At 39.4% G+C, this 15033-nt stretch overlaps 1 protein-coding gene and 1 long non-coding RNA gene across 10 annotated transcripts in view; one reads left to right on the plus strand and one right to left on the minus strand.

The window, feature by feature from the left end:
- Window positions 1-9919: 9919 nt before the first annotated feature.
- ifnphi1 (interferon phi 1) overlaps window positions 9920-15033 on the plus strand; it is a 63131-nt gene continuing 58017 nt past the window's right edge. For 2 of the 9 annotated variants that reach the window (XM_052543506.1, XM_052543515.1), the window contains exon 1: window positions 9920-10099. Coding sequence is in view for 4 of the 9 variants with exons in the window: in XM_052543381.1 (XP_052399341.1) it covers window positions 10505-10636; window positions 11170-11238; window positions 11430-11579; window positions 12136-12228; window positions 12473-12580 (552 nt within the window). In the remaining 5 variants the exon portion in view is untranslated. The other 7 variants (XM_052543455.1, XM_052543431.1, XM_052543489.1 and 4 more) reach the window with 6 other exon arrangements.
- The window catches only part of LOC127946782 (uncharacterized), a 60384-nt gene continuing 57820 nt past the window's right edge, over window positions 12470-15033 (minus strand). The window contains exon 4 of the long non-coding RNA XR_008151169.1: window positions 12470-12523. This is a non-coding gene — a long non-coding RNA (uncharacterized LOC127946782). The remainder of the gene's footprint in view (window positions 12524-15033) is intronic.

Raw genomic sequence — 15033 nt, forward strand, 5'->3', positions numbered from 1 at the left:
CAAGGCATTACAATAATCTAACCTAATGCCTTGGCTTCGTTGTTAAAAGTGGCATCATCATCCGACGGAACATTGTATCTGTAGTCCAAATCTATGCGCGATCCACACCCCGGATCAGCGGGTGGCGGTAATGCACCTTTACACTGGTTTGCCAAAACCGCCATAAAACAGTAGTAGAAGAAGTCGGAACTACGTCATGACGTCTTTAAACAAACTTTAGCCGCGAAACTGCTTTTAGATGCAACACTTTGGATGCCAACTGCCGTAAAAATCCAATGAAGAAAAAGAAGAACCTGTTTTTAGCGTCTTCGCCTGGAAATGTATTGGTTAATGTCAAGCGGTCTGCGCCGCTAGAGGAAGTGGCCTCGAACAGCCACTCGGCCGGAACGCTGTGGTGAAAGACTGAGCCGCGGTGAAAACTGTTCAGCCCAGGCTGGTTGGATTCTTTCTGCTGCAATCCAGCACTCGACGAGAGCTCGGTCTCGGGCGGCACGATCGTGTATCAAGCGAGGCGAGCTTGGAGCTTGCACGGTCTATTGGCCACGATGTGTGGCTTGGCGAGGAGAGCAGCTGTCGCGATGATGCTCAACGGCCGTGTTTGGCTGGGTAGAAATGATCTTGGGTCCGGCAAAAGCAGCAGGTCTTATAAATCCCCTGTGTAGCACTCTTCGTTGGTACGAAAATTGGGTCTGTGATAAGGTGACTGACGAAGTGAACCAGCATGCTGATAAACCGTCAATGGATAGAGGTAAGTCAGCGATATTTATACTATGGGATTGATTACTTGATTGTGGTCCACCTGTGTTGATTAGGCTAAGTATCTGACTCGCTCCTCCCGAATCTTTATTGATAATTACATTTTGTTTGAAGCGTGCATCTGAGAAACGACCAGAATGGTAGGAGCGATCTTTTATTGTTATCAAGGCATCCACTAGCAACGCGTTTAAACAGTGTGTGCATCCATGTCAGCGTTATTTGACACCTGATGACACACACAGTCTTTGCGTCTCTTGTTTGGGCGAAGAGCACGCGCGCGATGTCCTTGAGGGGGCAATCTGCACGCACTGTGAGCGTTTTTCTGTGAAAAAGCTCCGCTCTCGTTTGTCATCTGGATCTCGCGGCTCAGGACCTGCCGTTGCCGAGGCACGGAGGAGAATGAGCTCGTGGGGATCACAGGTGGATCTCGCTGAGGAGTGTAGAGAGGGACTTTTCCTCTCACACTCTCCGGAGGCAAACGAGAGCGAACTTCGGGAGGAAGATGCGTTGTCATTAACCCATTCTGACACTGAAGTTAGTGCTCTGCTGGGTTCTACCCAGAAAGAGCAGGAGATATTTGAGAGTGGCGAAGAAGCTGAGGCTGAGCCGCTCATTTCTCCTGCTCTGCGTATGGGGAGCTGTTAGAGGTTATGGATCACGCAGCGGCAAAAAAAAAAAAAAAAAAATAAAAATAAAAAAACACAATTGCCATGGAAGCGTGCCAGAAAGGTAACGTCGCGAGGTAGCCTCGATGAGCGTTAGTTATCTGACCATAGCCCACCAGCCCAGGTGAGCCTCCCATTCTTGCCTGACTTACATGCAGAAGTCGCAAAGGAATGGAAGAGGCCATTTTTCTCTCGCATCCATCGGTTTCAGCATACGAGTTCTGCTGATATCGATGGCATGCACGAGAATGGCTATGAGAGGATGACCCCTGTAGAAGAGATGCTGGCTAGCTATCTCTCAGTGGGGGAACACCCTCTCTAAAATCTCCCTCTTTGCCATCTAAGCCCTTCCAGGATACATCCCGATTAAACTGTAAATCATACGCAGCAGAGCCCGAACAACAAAGGGGTCCTGGCCCATCTCGATCTGAGGATCGAAGATGGGCGCAGAAGGCTAGTGTCGTGGCTCGTGCTCCACCCCCGCCTGAGGGCAGGGGCAAGAGGAACCGCGGGTCACGAAGAGGTAAGCAGGGTCTGAGGGATGTGATTCAGACGAGGCAGCGTTCTCGTCCGGATCGGAGCGATACCTAGGAGTTTGTCACTTCCTTTCTGGATGTTTTTAACTTCTGTTTTATTTCTCTCCTGCCTAATTCCCCTGTAGCCACCAGCGCTCCACCTGATCGGGGTTAGGTGGAAAGTTTCTCACATAACAGTCTCCTATCCTGGACCTGTTATGTTTTTGGTTGGTCCTATTTTCATAGTGACTACCTTACTGACGGTTCGGACCAAAAGGGGGCGCCCCATAAAGCGGGACTCCAGTACAGGAGGGTGGGTGAGTATGTAACCCTTTCTGCTTATGGGTGTTATGTTGCTGGTGGTTATATGTCTACTACAAACTCTGTGAGTTTCCTTTACAATGCTCAGTTCCAGCCTTGAGCTCTGGCCACGATCAGCGGTTGCTCGTCCCACACCCCTCCCGAGGAGCCTGGCTGATCGTCAGAACTGGCACAGCACTGCAGGGAATTTCATGGATATCTGGCCAGGTCACCATGAGGGGCCGCCTGGCCGCTTGGCACATCCGGGGAGGTGGTAGTTACAGAGTCCTTCTGTATGTACTGCCTCAGGTGATGCTCCCCTCACTTGAGGGTTGGAGCTCGCCTCTCCCTTGCGATCCAGCGCCTCTGCGATGCTTAGGAACCTTTCTGTACACACGCTAAGCCTTTGCACTGTCTCAAAACCACATTGTGGTCAGTGTGCACGTGAACACTTTGCGCACTGTCTCAAATCCACGTAAGTGGTAAGTGTGCACGCAAGGCTCTGCGCACTTTCTAAAATCCTCTACGGTAAGGGTTACATGCTCCGCTTCGTTCCGTTTCTTAAGATGATTAGCCTCGAGGTTCCTTGGGCTTCATTCATTCAACATTCAAATGCAATGTATTTGTTATACACCCCAAGCATCGCTGTGTGGACTCCCGCATATTGTGGTTTTTCAGATAGTAGGCTTTACCAGGTCTCTCTTAAAGCGAGCTCCCACATACTGTGGTTGTCAGGTAGTAGGCCTCACCAGGCCTCCCGGGAAATTTAGCTCCCACATGCTGTGCGTTTCCACTAAAAAACAAGCTCCCACGGTTTGTGGTTGTCAGGTAGTAGGCCTCACCAGGCCTCCCTGGAGTCGAATTCCATATTACTTTCCACTGAGGTGGTTATCTGGTAACAGGTAGTAGGCCTCTCTAGGCCTCTCTGTAGGTGAACTCCCACATATTGTGGTTATCAGATAGTAGGCTTCACAGGTCTCTCTGAAGTTGAGCTCCCACATACAGTGGTTGTCAGGTAACTTTTCTATACACACGCCTGTGTACTTTCTCAAAACCACATGGTGGTCAGTGTGCACATTAACGCTTTGCGCACTGTCTGAAATCCACATAAGTGGTAAGTGTGCACGCAAGGCTCTGCGCACTGTCTGGAATCCTGTACGGTAAGGGTTACGCGCTGCGCTTCGTTCCCTTTCTTAAGATGATTAGCCCCGGGGTTCCTTGGGCATCATCCAACCAGTGTGTATTTGTTATACACCTCAAGCACCGCCCCTCAACATGGGGGGCTGTGTGGGCATTTCTCGCGGTAGTTTAGCAGCGCTCCCCTTTTCAAAAAGGGTCTCCTATGAGCATGCTGCTCGGAGCTCGGAGTCGTCCTCTCATGGGGTTTTTTCATCAGAGCGCTCCAGTACTACATACTGTTTTGAGATGCACTGTGAGAGCAGACATCCTGCTGAGGCAGAGGCTGAGGCTCAGGCAATGGCGCCTTCGCACCAAGGTGTTGAAGCAGAGTTAGAGAGGTTGGCCAGACCTGGTTGGATCAGTTTTGCGGCTCAAGAGAGCATTGCACTACCCCCTCTGGCTTCCTCTGACTCATCCAGCTCCATTGGGGCTGGACGACATGGTACAGGCGTGGCCGAGGCTTCATCTGTACGTTCCGTCCTCCAATTGCTCTGCTCCCGGGCCATTCCATCTACGAGCTGCTCTATCAGACTGCCACGAGAGCCCCTCCTTTGTGACAGGCAAGACTTGGTAATAAACCGTGCTAGGTTCTTAGCCGTATCCCTTTAAAGGAATCTTTCATGATTCCAAGCCTTCAGCTCTACCCAGGGCCGAGGCATACCGAGTTGGGTATGTAGCTTAGGCCTTTGGCCATAAGGGATAATGTCATGGACAGCCGTCGAACCGTCCACGGGGGGGGACTCCCGGTGAAATGGTAGAGTTGGTACTTAGTGTTTGCCATGATTCTGGCCTGCACTCCCCTCAGCATGGCGGCGTGGGTATACTGTTCCCCATAGTGTCCCTTATGAGGACGCAGTTCGAAGTTCCCTTGACAGGGAACGTCTCAGGTTACGAATGTAACCATGGTTCCCTGAGAGGGAACGAGACACTGCATCCTCTAGCTCCCTGCCATGCTTCGGACGCAAGCTTCACGAAGAAGATAAGTGACGGGTCCTACGGGCGCGTATTTATAGTCGCGCCGGTAGCGACGTCAGAGGCTGTCGCTGGCCAACACGTTGGCGTTTTTCAAAGTATGCTTCAGACACGGGTCACGATGAGGTGTTCGCCATAGTGTCCCTTCAGAGGACGCAGTGTCTCGTTCCCTCTCAGGGAACCATGGTTACATTTCGTAACCTGAGACGTTTTTTTTCCACTAGTATAAAGAGATGATTCAGCTGCAGTTATGACATGAAATGTTCTAGTTACTCAAAATTGTTTAGTGAACACATAATGTACGGTTTAATGTCCCATGGTGTATTGTTGCAAACTGAGTGTGTGGTTAGAAAATTTTGAACCGTTGTATAAACATCACCTTTAACTACACTGTAAAAAAATTCAGACCTCTCCAACTTATATTTTTCTACTGACTGATCACATCTACATTTTTCACTTGGCAAAATTTAATTAGTGTAGAATTAATTTTATAAATTAAATTGAAATTTTTTGATGTAACCAGTCACTAGAAAATTTAGTTGGATTGGTTTTTATTTTTTACAGTACATACAATTTAGAAAAAGTTTCACAGGTAATATATCATTCTGGGACAGAAAAAAAAAAAAAAAAATTCATGCACTGTAACACATTTCCAGCTGGTTAAACTTACAAATGTAAGTGCACCTGCTTTAAAAACATGAGTAAACTCAACTTGAAGATGCACTTTTTTGCACTTTACAGAGCTTAAAGCTGTCCCTTTGTTACTGAGACAGGTGTGATTAAGCAACATCTGTCAAATAGTTTTATCAAATTTAATTTGTCCTTAAAAATAAGTTTTTTCCCCAAAGTATTATGATGCTGTACAAAAACAAAAGTGTTTATTTCTGAGTGTCAGTTTTTGTGAGAGCTATAAGGTGTTTTGGAAGGGTGATAATGAATGATTCACATGGCAGAATTCAGAGAGGACAAACTATTTCCAACTGGAGAGGGTGCATTATGATGTCATACTTGATGATATCACATGGGAAACAATTTGAACTATGCAAATGATTTTCTCTATCAAAATGTATTTATTATACAATGTATTACTTTTGAAGCAGACAAAACGGTTTATAAAGTAGTTTGAAAAGCTTAACTTTATTGGAAAGTTTTCAGTGATATATTTGAGACTGTCCCTGTCGAGGCCTGCAAACATTCACATGTCTGTCTGTCTGTCTGTCTGTCTGTCTGTCTGTCTGTCTGTCTGTCTGTCTGTCTGTCTGACTGTCTTTCTCCCTGGAGCCCTCCCTCTTCCTCATCCTCTGGAAGGAAACCCCATCTTTCCTGTTCAGTAAGCCTACCACATAGAATTTCCTCTTCTCAAAAACTATCTCATTTCCTGCAGAGGATTCACATGTCGCCACTGGAGTTAGAGGACGGGTAGTGTGGTTGCAACTATGTCAGTGTATATGAGCTTTGGACCATGCATATGTTATGAATGAGACTTAGAGGCAGAGGTAGAATGGCAGATTGAATGCAGTCTTTTGTAAACTGGCATCACATGTAACATTTTTAAACCTAAAGCTAAAATTGTCCTCTAGTCTACGAGAGAAACTTTAGCTAAGCATAACCCTTATTTGTCCATTTATATTAAGTTATACAGTGTTACAGGACGGTTTATAATACAAAAGGTAAATACATGGAGATAGGTGTTCTGTAACTACCTGAATTGTTTACAGAGATATGGTTACTCAAGAGCACAAGTCTTGTATGAATCTAACAGACTATTGTTTAATCGACACTGATTTCGCACTGCCCCCCACCGACTGAGCTTTGCAATAACGCGGGGGTGATGAATGCTAATGATTTGAGATTTTTGATTTTAGATAGAGGCTGAAATAGTGCTGTCTACTTTTAACTTCAGGACAGCAATTCAAATAAGCTGTATGTTTCCTGTTTTAAGAGTGTATTGTTATTAGATGGTTAACTTAAAACAAAATTTAACAACTGACATACAAATCTGTTTTTCAACACATATTTAAAACCCAAAATAAATAACACAGTAGAAAAAGTTTCATTACACCTCTGAAAAATGACTCCTAAAAGAAAAAAATAAAGGCTCTAATCTTACACATTTTACAAAAGCATGAAGGATGGTTTCTCTCTCAGTGCAAAAAGGACATTGAGCATCAACCTCAGGATTTAAAACAGAAATAAAAGCATTGACGGCGACAGCGCCATGCATGAAGAATTTTGCAGCATCGCAATATGCTCAATTATTTTTTAAAGTAGGCTATGGAACAAAATTCGGTAACACTTTATTTTGATAGTCCACTTTAGACATTCTACTAGCAGTAAGTAACTTTGCAACTACATGTCATCTAGCAGTTAGTAGAGTCTTAGCAGACTGTCTGCTTAATATCTTCTAACACTTTCTTTGTCAACTAACTGTCAACTTATACTAAGCCTAAACCTACCCCTAACACTAACCCTAAACCTACCCTAACAGTCTACTCTGAGAGTTAGTAGACATGTAGTTCCAAATTTCTGAGATTTTGTTGATATGTAGTTGACATGTAGCTACAAAGTTACTTATAGTCAGTAGAATGTCTAAAGTGGACTATCGAAACAAAGTGTAACCCAAAATTCAATTGCGTCATAATATGCGGCTAATGTGGAATTGCAAAAATTATTCGGGAGAGCGTATACAGATCATTGGGGAAACTAAAAATGAAATCCTGTTTATGTAAACACAGTGCCCTGCAATGACGAATTACCTGCCGCTCAAGTTATGTCACCATCACCTTAAACAAACTGTTCACTTTGAACAAGAACACATAGGCTACAGTTTATATATATGTATAACCTCGGGGTAACATAAATAATAGTCTATAATAATATATTACTTATATTAATTTGTTTCGTAAGGATTGACATACATCATATGATGTCATGGCGTCTACAATAGTAGACATACCACATACCCAAGTGGCCTGGGTCACATTTGAAAAGATCGGATCTGTGTCGTTCAGACTGTCATGAAAAGATCAGATACAGGTCGCATAGGGGCAAAAAATTATTGGGTCGATTCAGCCTGCAGTGTGAACGTAGCCCATTGGGTATGTGGCCCTGAATCCGATACGTATCCGATCTTTTGAAATGCGACCTCCGTCTGAACAGCCAGGCCACATGTATCCGCCCCGCACGCCATTGATGATACGCAACGTCATAATTCTGCGTTGAAGTAGGCGGAAACGAGAAGATAAAACAACAAACCTTGGCGGAGGATGCTGCTGATCAGACCAATATAATGTAGAAAATGGGACACCACAAAGGAGTGTAGTTAGCCCAATTTTATTTGCTAGCTATATGGAAGAGAGGAAGAAATGGTGACTTTATTAAAAGGAAATTACAAAATGGAATTAATCAAGTTGAACAGTGGGGGACAAAATGGGGATTAAAGTTCTCAGTAGAAAAAACAAAGGTAATGATTTTTACAAATAAAAAGAAGGATAAGGAATGCAAGGTGGAAATGTATGGAACCGCTTTAGAGAAAGTAGAGTGTTTTAGATTCTTGGGAGTATATTTTGATACAAAACTAACATTGTATAGATGTTAATAATAAAAGGCTGCAGTAGGAGTATGGACTATATGTACAAAGATAGTTTTCAGATTTTTACAGATGGATCAAAGGATTTACAATCAGAGGCAACAGGATCTGCTGTATATATACCTGGTCATAAAGTGGGATTAAACAAATGAACATCTGACAGCTTAAGTGTGTATACAGTTGAGTTGTATGCAATATTACTAGCATTAGAATGGACTGAACAATCCGGATAGGACAACATTGTTATATGTAGTGATTCTGTTTCTGCCCTTATGAGCATAAAGTCTGGTGTGACTAGCAACCATCAGGAATTACTTTATGAGATTTTAATTACAAACTCAAGAATAAGTAGACAGGGGAAAAACATTACATATTTATGGGTACCAGCACATGTGGGCATACAAGGGAAATGAGAAAGTAGACAGACTGGAAAAAGAAGCAACAAAAAAAGGAAATATTGATGTCAAAATTAAATTATCAAAATCAGAAGGGAAGAGTTTAGTGTGGAAAAAGATAATTGAAAAATGGCAGCAACAGTGGGATAATGAAATCAAAGGGAGACATCTGAACATGATACAAAATAGGATAGGTATGGAAAGTAAGAAAGGGGGGAATAGGAAGGAACAAGTCATAATGAACAGACTGAGGATTGGACATTGCAAGTTAAACAAATTTGGGGTGACCGCTCTATTCAGGGCACTTATCGGAACCGGGCGGTTTACGAAAACATTTCCAGCGAAATATATATTATTTATATAGTTTAATATGTCAGAAAAAATTTCAGTCATTTCTGGGGGGGGGGGGGGGGGGTAATTTAACCCATATACACATAACCCTATCTATATTTGAAATATTTGCTTTCCAACAATAATTTAAGCAGGACACAAAATAAAGTAAGAAGACTAAAAAAATATATAATTAATAATTTACTGTTGCTCCAGTATTGTTTACATTACTTTGGGCTCTGACCTCACACAATATTCAACAGAAAAGATCAAGGCGACAGCTGTGGTCGAAAGAAATCAAACACAGGTATCGATGAGTGAACAATGAAACCCGGAGCCCACTCTCACGCAAAGGTTTTCTCCCGTAACTTTCTATTATTCCTTCACTTTTAAAAGACCTAATATTGTGAACAAAACGTCTACTGTAAGCTCTTTCTGCGCTGTTACTTTTGTACCGAGTCTCAAACTGCGATCAAAACATCATTAAACATCCTGTGAGCTTCTTCATTACATGCGGCTCGTTAGAAAAGTCATCTTTGCCAAATCTACAGGCAGAGGTGCAACATCTTAAAAGTGCTTTCAAGTTCTCATTCATATAAATCACGGGTGATGAGGATGTATTGCTTAAAGATGTTTTTCTATAATGAAAAAAGAGGGATTCAAACAAACAATTCTAGCAATAAAACAAGTTATCAACTTCCAGTATTAACGAACCAGAGAAAACCACAGTGTTGAGAATATTTATTTAAAACACCTAGAAATACACTGAACTTGAAGTTAGTTTTTATATTGCCTATATGTGAGTGTAAGAAGTCTTGTTGTAATGTTAACCTTTATCTTTTTTTTTTCTTTTTTTGCACGCCTACTGATTATTTTATGAACTGTTTATATTGTTATAGATTTTTTCTTGTCGTTGTTGTACTACAAGTTCATCAGTGTCATTTAGATGCAAGCTGGTTATTCGCTGATTGAACACTGTTTTCGAAATTACTGTTATTATTATAGCCTAATTATTAGTATAAGGAGTATTGTTGTTGTTAAATATTTTAATAATAGTTATATATTATTATATTACTATTATTTTACATTCATGCATTTATCAGACGCTTTTATCCAAATGCGACTTACAGTGCATTCAGGTTATACTTTTTTTTACTAGTAGCCTATGTGTGTTATTATGTAAAAACGAGGAGAAATTGCATTTCATTGCGCCATAGAGAAAGTGCGGTGAAGTCCAATGAGAGCGATTGTAGGAGGTTGCGTCATCAAGTGGCGTTAACAAAGCGTAAGGCATTACGTCTCAAACAGAAAGTGTTCTTCTGCTTCTGAACACATCCCGCAGGCATAAACCCCTTCTCGTTTGGAAACGTCAGCGACCTTGAAATACTTTGGAATCAGGTAATTATTTTGAAAATTGCTTTATTTGGGGATTGCTGTATTGAAAATGTTCATTAAATTCATTTGTGTTTTAGACGAAAGTTTGTGTGCTGGTGTCAAGTGAGCTAAAGACGATTAAAGATTAAATATAAACATGTATGCTTTTCACTTCTTTTCTAGGTAGGCTACAAAATCTATTGGTTTTAAACGTTTTTTTTTTTTGTTATTCATAACAGACCAGATGAGATATGTTGTATAGTAGTCTATGGACATTAACTACAGCTAGAAAGTGAAAGTCGGATTGTACAGACCCGACACTGCGTTTTCCCTTTCCATATACTCCCGAATAAAATCCAGCAAACTCCACCATGTCCCTGCATCATTCCCTCGAGCGACACAGTAGAAAGCTAGTGCACGTATACAAAGATGAAACAAACTCAAATGTGGACATATATTTGTGTGATATTTGTAACTCTGCTGAGTCAATGCTCCGCTTGCAGATGGCTCGGCAGATACAGGATGGTGAACGCCGATTCTCTGACACTGATTGAGAAAATGGTAAGTAGTCTACGCTTTAAAAGCTTCATGATTTATTTGTGAATGTTCATCAGAAGACATTAGACCTCTGCGCAATACAACCACAGCCCTTTTCTACAAGGTCCTTAAAGCTCTCGACTATGTCTTGTTTTTGTCTTAGTAATGTAGTTGTTAATTAAAACCTTACAGAATGATTCACGACTATCTGGAAAACTGCACTAAACGTGTTTTAACATATTGAGGAATGCTGTCAGTTTAATCTGATTCGTCCAGCATTTAAAAAAATACACAGTAAATGTGTTTCCTTCATTATGTTACAACATCTTTGCTTCTCTCCATTTATTTTTGTCACACTTACTTTCAGAGATTTATTCAATAGTAATTGATACACTGTGGTTGATTGAAAAAGACGAATCAGTGATTTTAATGAATTTTATATATAAAAAAGGTTTTTTTTTAGGTTTATGTAAAAAGTCTTAATTATGTTTTTATATGCATATGGATGAACAGCTATGAAACATATCAGAAATTACAAGTTGTACTCTGTCTTACAGGGTGGACATCCTGGGGCTGTTAAGGTGCGATTTCCAGGACACCTGTACAACTTGATTGGAGATGCTAAGGTTTGTAAACTTTTCTCTGTGATTGAATACAGAGGGCAAACATTTCATTCCATAAATAAAACATATGCTATCAAAATAAACAGGGAAAGTGATATCAGGATTTCATGACGTGAAAATCGTACAAAACGTGCATACATGACAACAGTGTTCATATGGGACCAGTTACCTACACAGCATTATATCTGTTACAGGTGGAGGACCAGGTGAGGTTTCTTGTCTTGAACTTAGATCAGATCATCAACCTCATGGATGCCAAAGAACACATGAATCCAGAGCAATGGAAACTAGTGGAATATTTCCTAAAAGACCTGCACAGGCAGTCATCTGAGCTCAAAGAATGTGTAAGTCTTGTCTGAAAGTTTTTGTGCTTAGGAGAAACTAATATCAGAATTCCATATGAATTGCGTATAATCCTATAATTTAAATAAAAGGATTGTCATAATAGTAAAAGAGCATGAATTTAGATTGAATGATTCCTTTCAATCTTTTAACCTCAAAACTGTTATATGACATTAATCATAAAAATGTTGATGTTCAAAAGAAAAGGCTAAATTAATAAGAGCAATTCAATAAATGCGTTATATGAAATGTCTTTTTTTTTTGTTACAACTATTTTGTCATTTATGTTATTTTACCGCATTGTTTATATTTTGTTGAGATATATATATATATATATATATATAATTTTGTTTTATGTAAAATAATTTTCTAAAAATATGTGAATTCATTTTAAATAAGTAATTTTTTAAATAATTTTAAAAGTTTTCGAATTGCTTGTTTTATTCTTATTATTTTTCTTCATTATTATTTTACTTTCTTTTATGTAAAGCACTTTGAATTACCATAGTGTACGAAATGTGCTATATAAATAAACTTGCCTTGTTTGCTTTTTATCAGGTGGCCCAATACCAAAAGCCGTCACATTTGGAGTCATATAAGAAAAAGATAACAAGGCACTTCAGGACTTTAAAGAAGAGTTTAAAGAAAGAAGTAAGTTTGATTGTATAATATTATATCACAACTTATTCCATTGTTTTTATGTGATTTTATATTCTTCAATTAGTTGATTGATTCTGTCATCAGCTATATTGTTCTTAGTGCCTTTATGAAGCATATTGTAGTTGTGATTCTGCAATGTTAATGTTACTTAATAATGAGTAAAGGAAATTATTTTCTTCCGTATAAAATGTAAAGTCAGTGATATACAGCTAAAGATGTTCCTCTTGTGTTTAAGAAATATAGTTCTCACGCATGGGAGCAGATCCGGAGAGCAGTGAAAACCCACCTTCAGAGGATGGAGATCATCGCAAACAATGCAAACAAGTCCCTGGCAAGAGTTTAACAGACAACCAATGACAGAAAAAATGTATGACTTGTGACACATTCCATAGGATAAAAAAAAATGCTGCAAACAACGCCTTACGGACAAAAATGAAAACGAAAAAAAAATGTTACAAATGTATTTGTGTATTCAGATGTTTGTATTTAATTGCAATGAATGAAACCTAGAATGTAAATTAGAGTAGCTTATTTTGACTAATAGGCAGTGCTTTAATACAGTGTTTACCTTATGTGTTTCCTATGAAAACTTGAAGTTATCAGATCAAACAAGCTAATTATGTTTCTTGCAAATACATGTGAAAACTTTTCTGGTTTAGGTGAGAGTAAGCCTCTTTGCCTAAACTATACTCAGATATTTTGCTAAGTAAATGTAAAAATATGCTATGCATTTCAGATCAAATGTATTAACTGTCAGTCAGCCGGCATGTTGGGTATATTTCATGATTGTTTTGAGTATACTTAAATATATTTATTTATTTTTGTGCACATTTTTTTATATCTTAGTATATTTATTGTTTTCATATTTAATGTTATTTATAGTTATTTATTGGCTCTAATTGTCATGAAACATTTTGTACTTTCAAATAAAACAATTACTGAATCTGCTAAAGGTGTTAACATTGTTTTCTAAATCCAGTGAACTTCCACACACCAGTAAAGTTTACAATTCCTTGTAATTGTCTTACTTTGCCTTACTATATGGGTCTTCAGAGATTGTTCTTTGTAAACTGTAAAAAGTGTTTTCTGTAATTCCTGTAATGCAAATGCTTCACTATAATGGACATCAAAAAGAAGCTCTTTTCGAAGGGGGTCGCCAAAGTCATAAAGCAAGTTACAGGCGCTTCTCAATAAATTAGAATGTCGAGGAAAAGTTAATTTATTTCAGTAATTCAACTAACATTGTGGCACTCATGTATTAAATTAATTTAGTGCACACATTATTTTGGCTCACATCTCAACAAATTAGAATATGATTTCATGCTAATCAGCTAATCAACTCAAAACAACTGCAAAGGTTTCCTGAGACTTCGGAATGGTCTCTGACAATCATTGAGACCATTCACAAGGAGTGTAAGTCACAAAAAATCTGTTCACAGAGTGCTGTATGCAAACATGTTAACAGAAAGTTGAGTGGAACGAAAAAGTGTGGAAGAAAAAGATGCACAACCAACTGAGAGAACTGCAGCCTTATGAGGATTGTCAAGCAAACTGGATTCAAGAACTTTAGAGAACTTCACAAGGAATGCACTGAGGCTGGGGTCAAGGCGTCAAGAGCCACCACACACAAGTGTCAAGGAATTTGCTGAACCACAGAAAATGTCAGAGGCGTCTTACATGGACTAAGGAGAAGAAGAAATGGACTGTTGCCATTGTTCCAAAATCCTCTTTTCAAATGAGAGCAAGTTTTGTATTTCATTTGGAAACCAAGGTCCTAGAGTCTGGAGGAAGGGTGGAGAAGCTCATAGCCCAAGTTGCATGAAGTCCAGTGTTAAGTTTCCACGGTCTGTGATGATTTGGGGTGCAATGTCATCTGCTGGTGATGGTCCATTTTGTTTTTTGAAAACCAAAGTCACTCCAACCATTTACCAAGAAACATTGGAGGACTTCACGTTTCTTTCTGCTGACCAGCTTTTTGAATATGCTGATTTATTATTTTCATTTTGGTCCAAAAGCACCAAAAGTTGGTTAAATCACCATGGTGTTGGTGTGCTTGACTGGCCAGCCCTCTCACCAGACCTGAACCCCAGAGAGAATCTATGGGCTATTGTCAAGCGAAAAATGAGGAGCAAGAGACCAAAAAAAATCACATCCATGCCACGCTGAATTGAGGCAGTAATTAAAACAAAAGTAGCCCCTACCAAGTATTGAGTACATGTACAGTAAAGGCCAACAATTCACTTAATGTTTTATTATAATTATTATTGTTGTTATTATTATTGGTTTTATTAAGTATTCTAATTTGTTAAAATAGAGAATTGGTTGGTTTTTGTTAAATGTGAGCCAAAATCATCACAATTAAAAGTACAAAAGACTTACACTAATTCACTCTGTGTGCATTGAATTTATTTAATACATGAGTTTCACAATTTGAGTTGAACTACTGAAATAAATGAACTTTTCCACAACATTCTAATTTATTGAGAATTACCTGTATATTTGCTGAAAAAAAATGATCTGTTATGTCAATGTAAATCAAAGCATCTGACATGTTTTTTTGTTGTTGTTGTTTGTTCCACAAATGAAATAAAGTCATACAAGGGAACATATTAAGCACTGTTAAATGATGATTGAATTTTCATTTTTGATTAACTTTCAGTTCAAGCTTCCAATTCTATCTTTATTAACAAACCACTCAGCTACCCACTAGCTAGTTAAATAATACAAACACAAGAAAATTATATATAAATATGGTATGGAAAAAGTAAGATAAAAAAACAAGAATAAAACAAAATG

This window comes from Carassius gibelio, chromosome A3 (genome assembly GCF_023724105.1).
Source record: "Carassius gibelio isolate Cgi1373 ecotype wild population from Czech Republic chromosome A3, carGib1.2-hapl.c, whole genome shotgun sequence".
Taxonomy (NCBI): Eukaryota; Metazoa; Chordata; class Actinopteri; order Cypriniformes; family Cyprinidae; genus Carassius; species Carassius gibelio.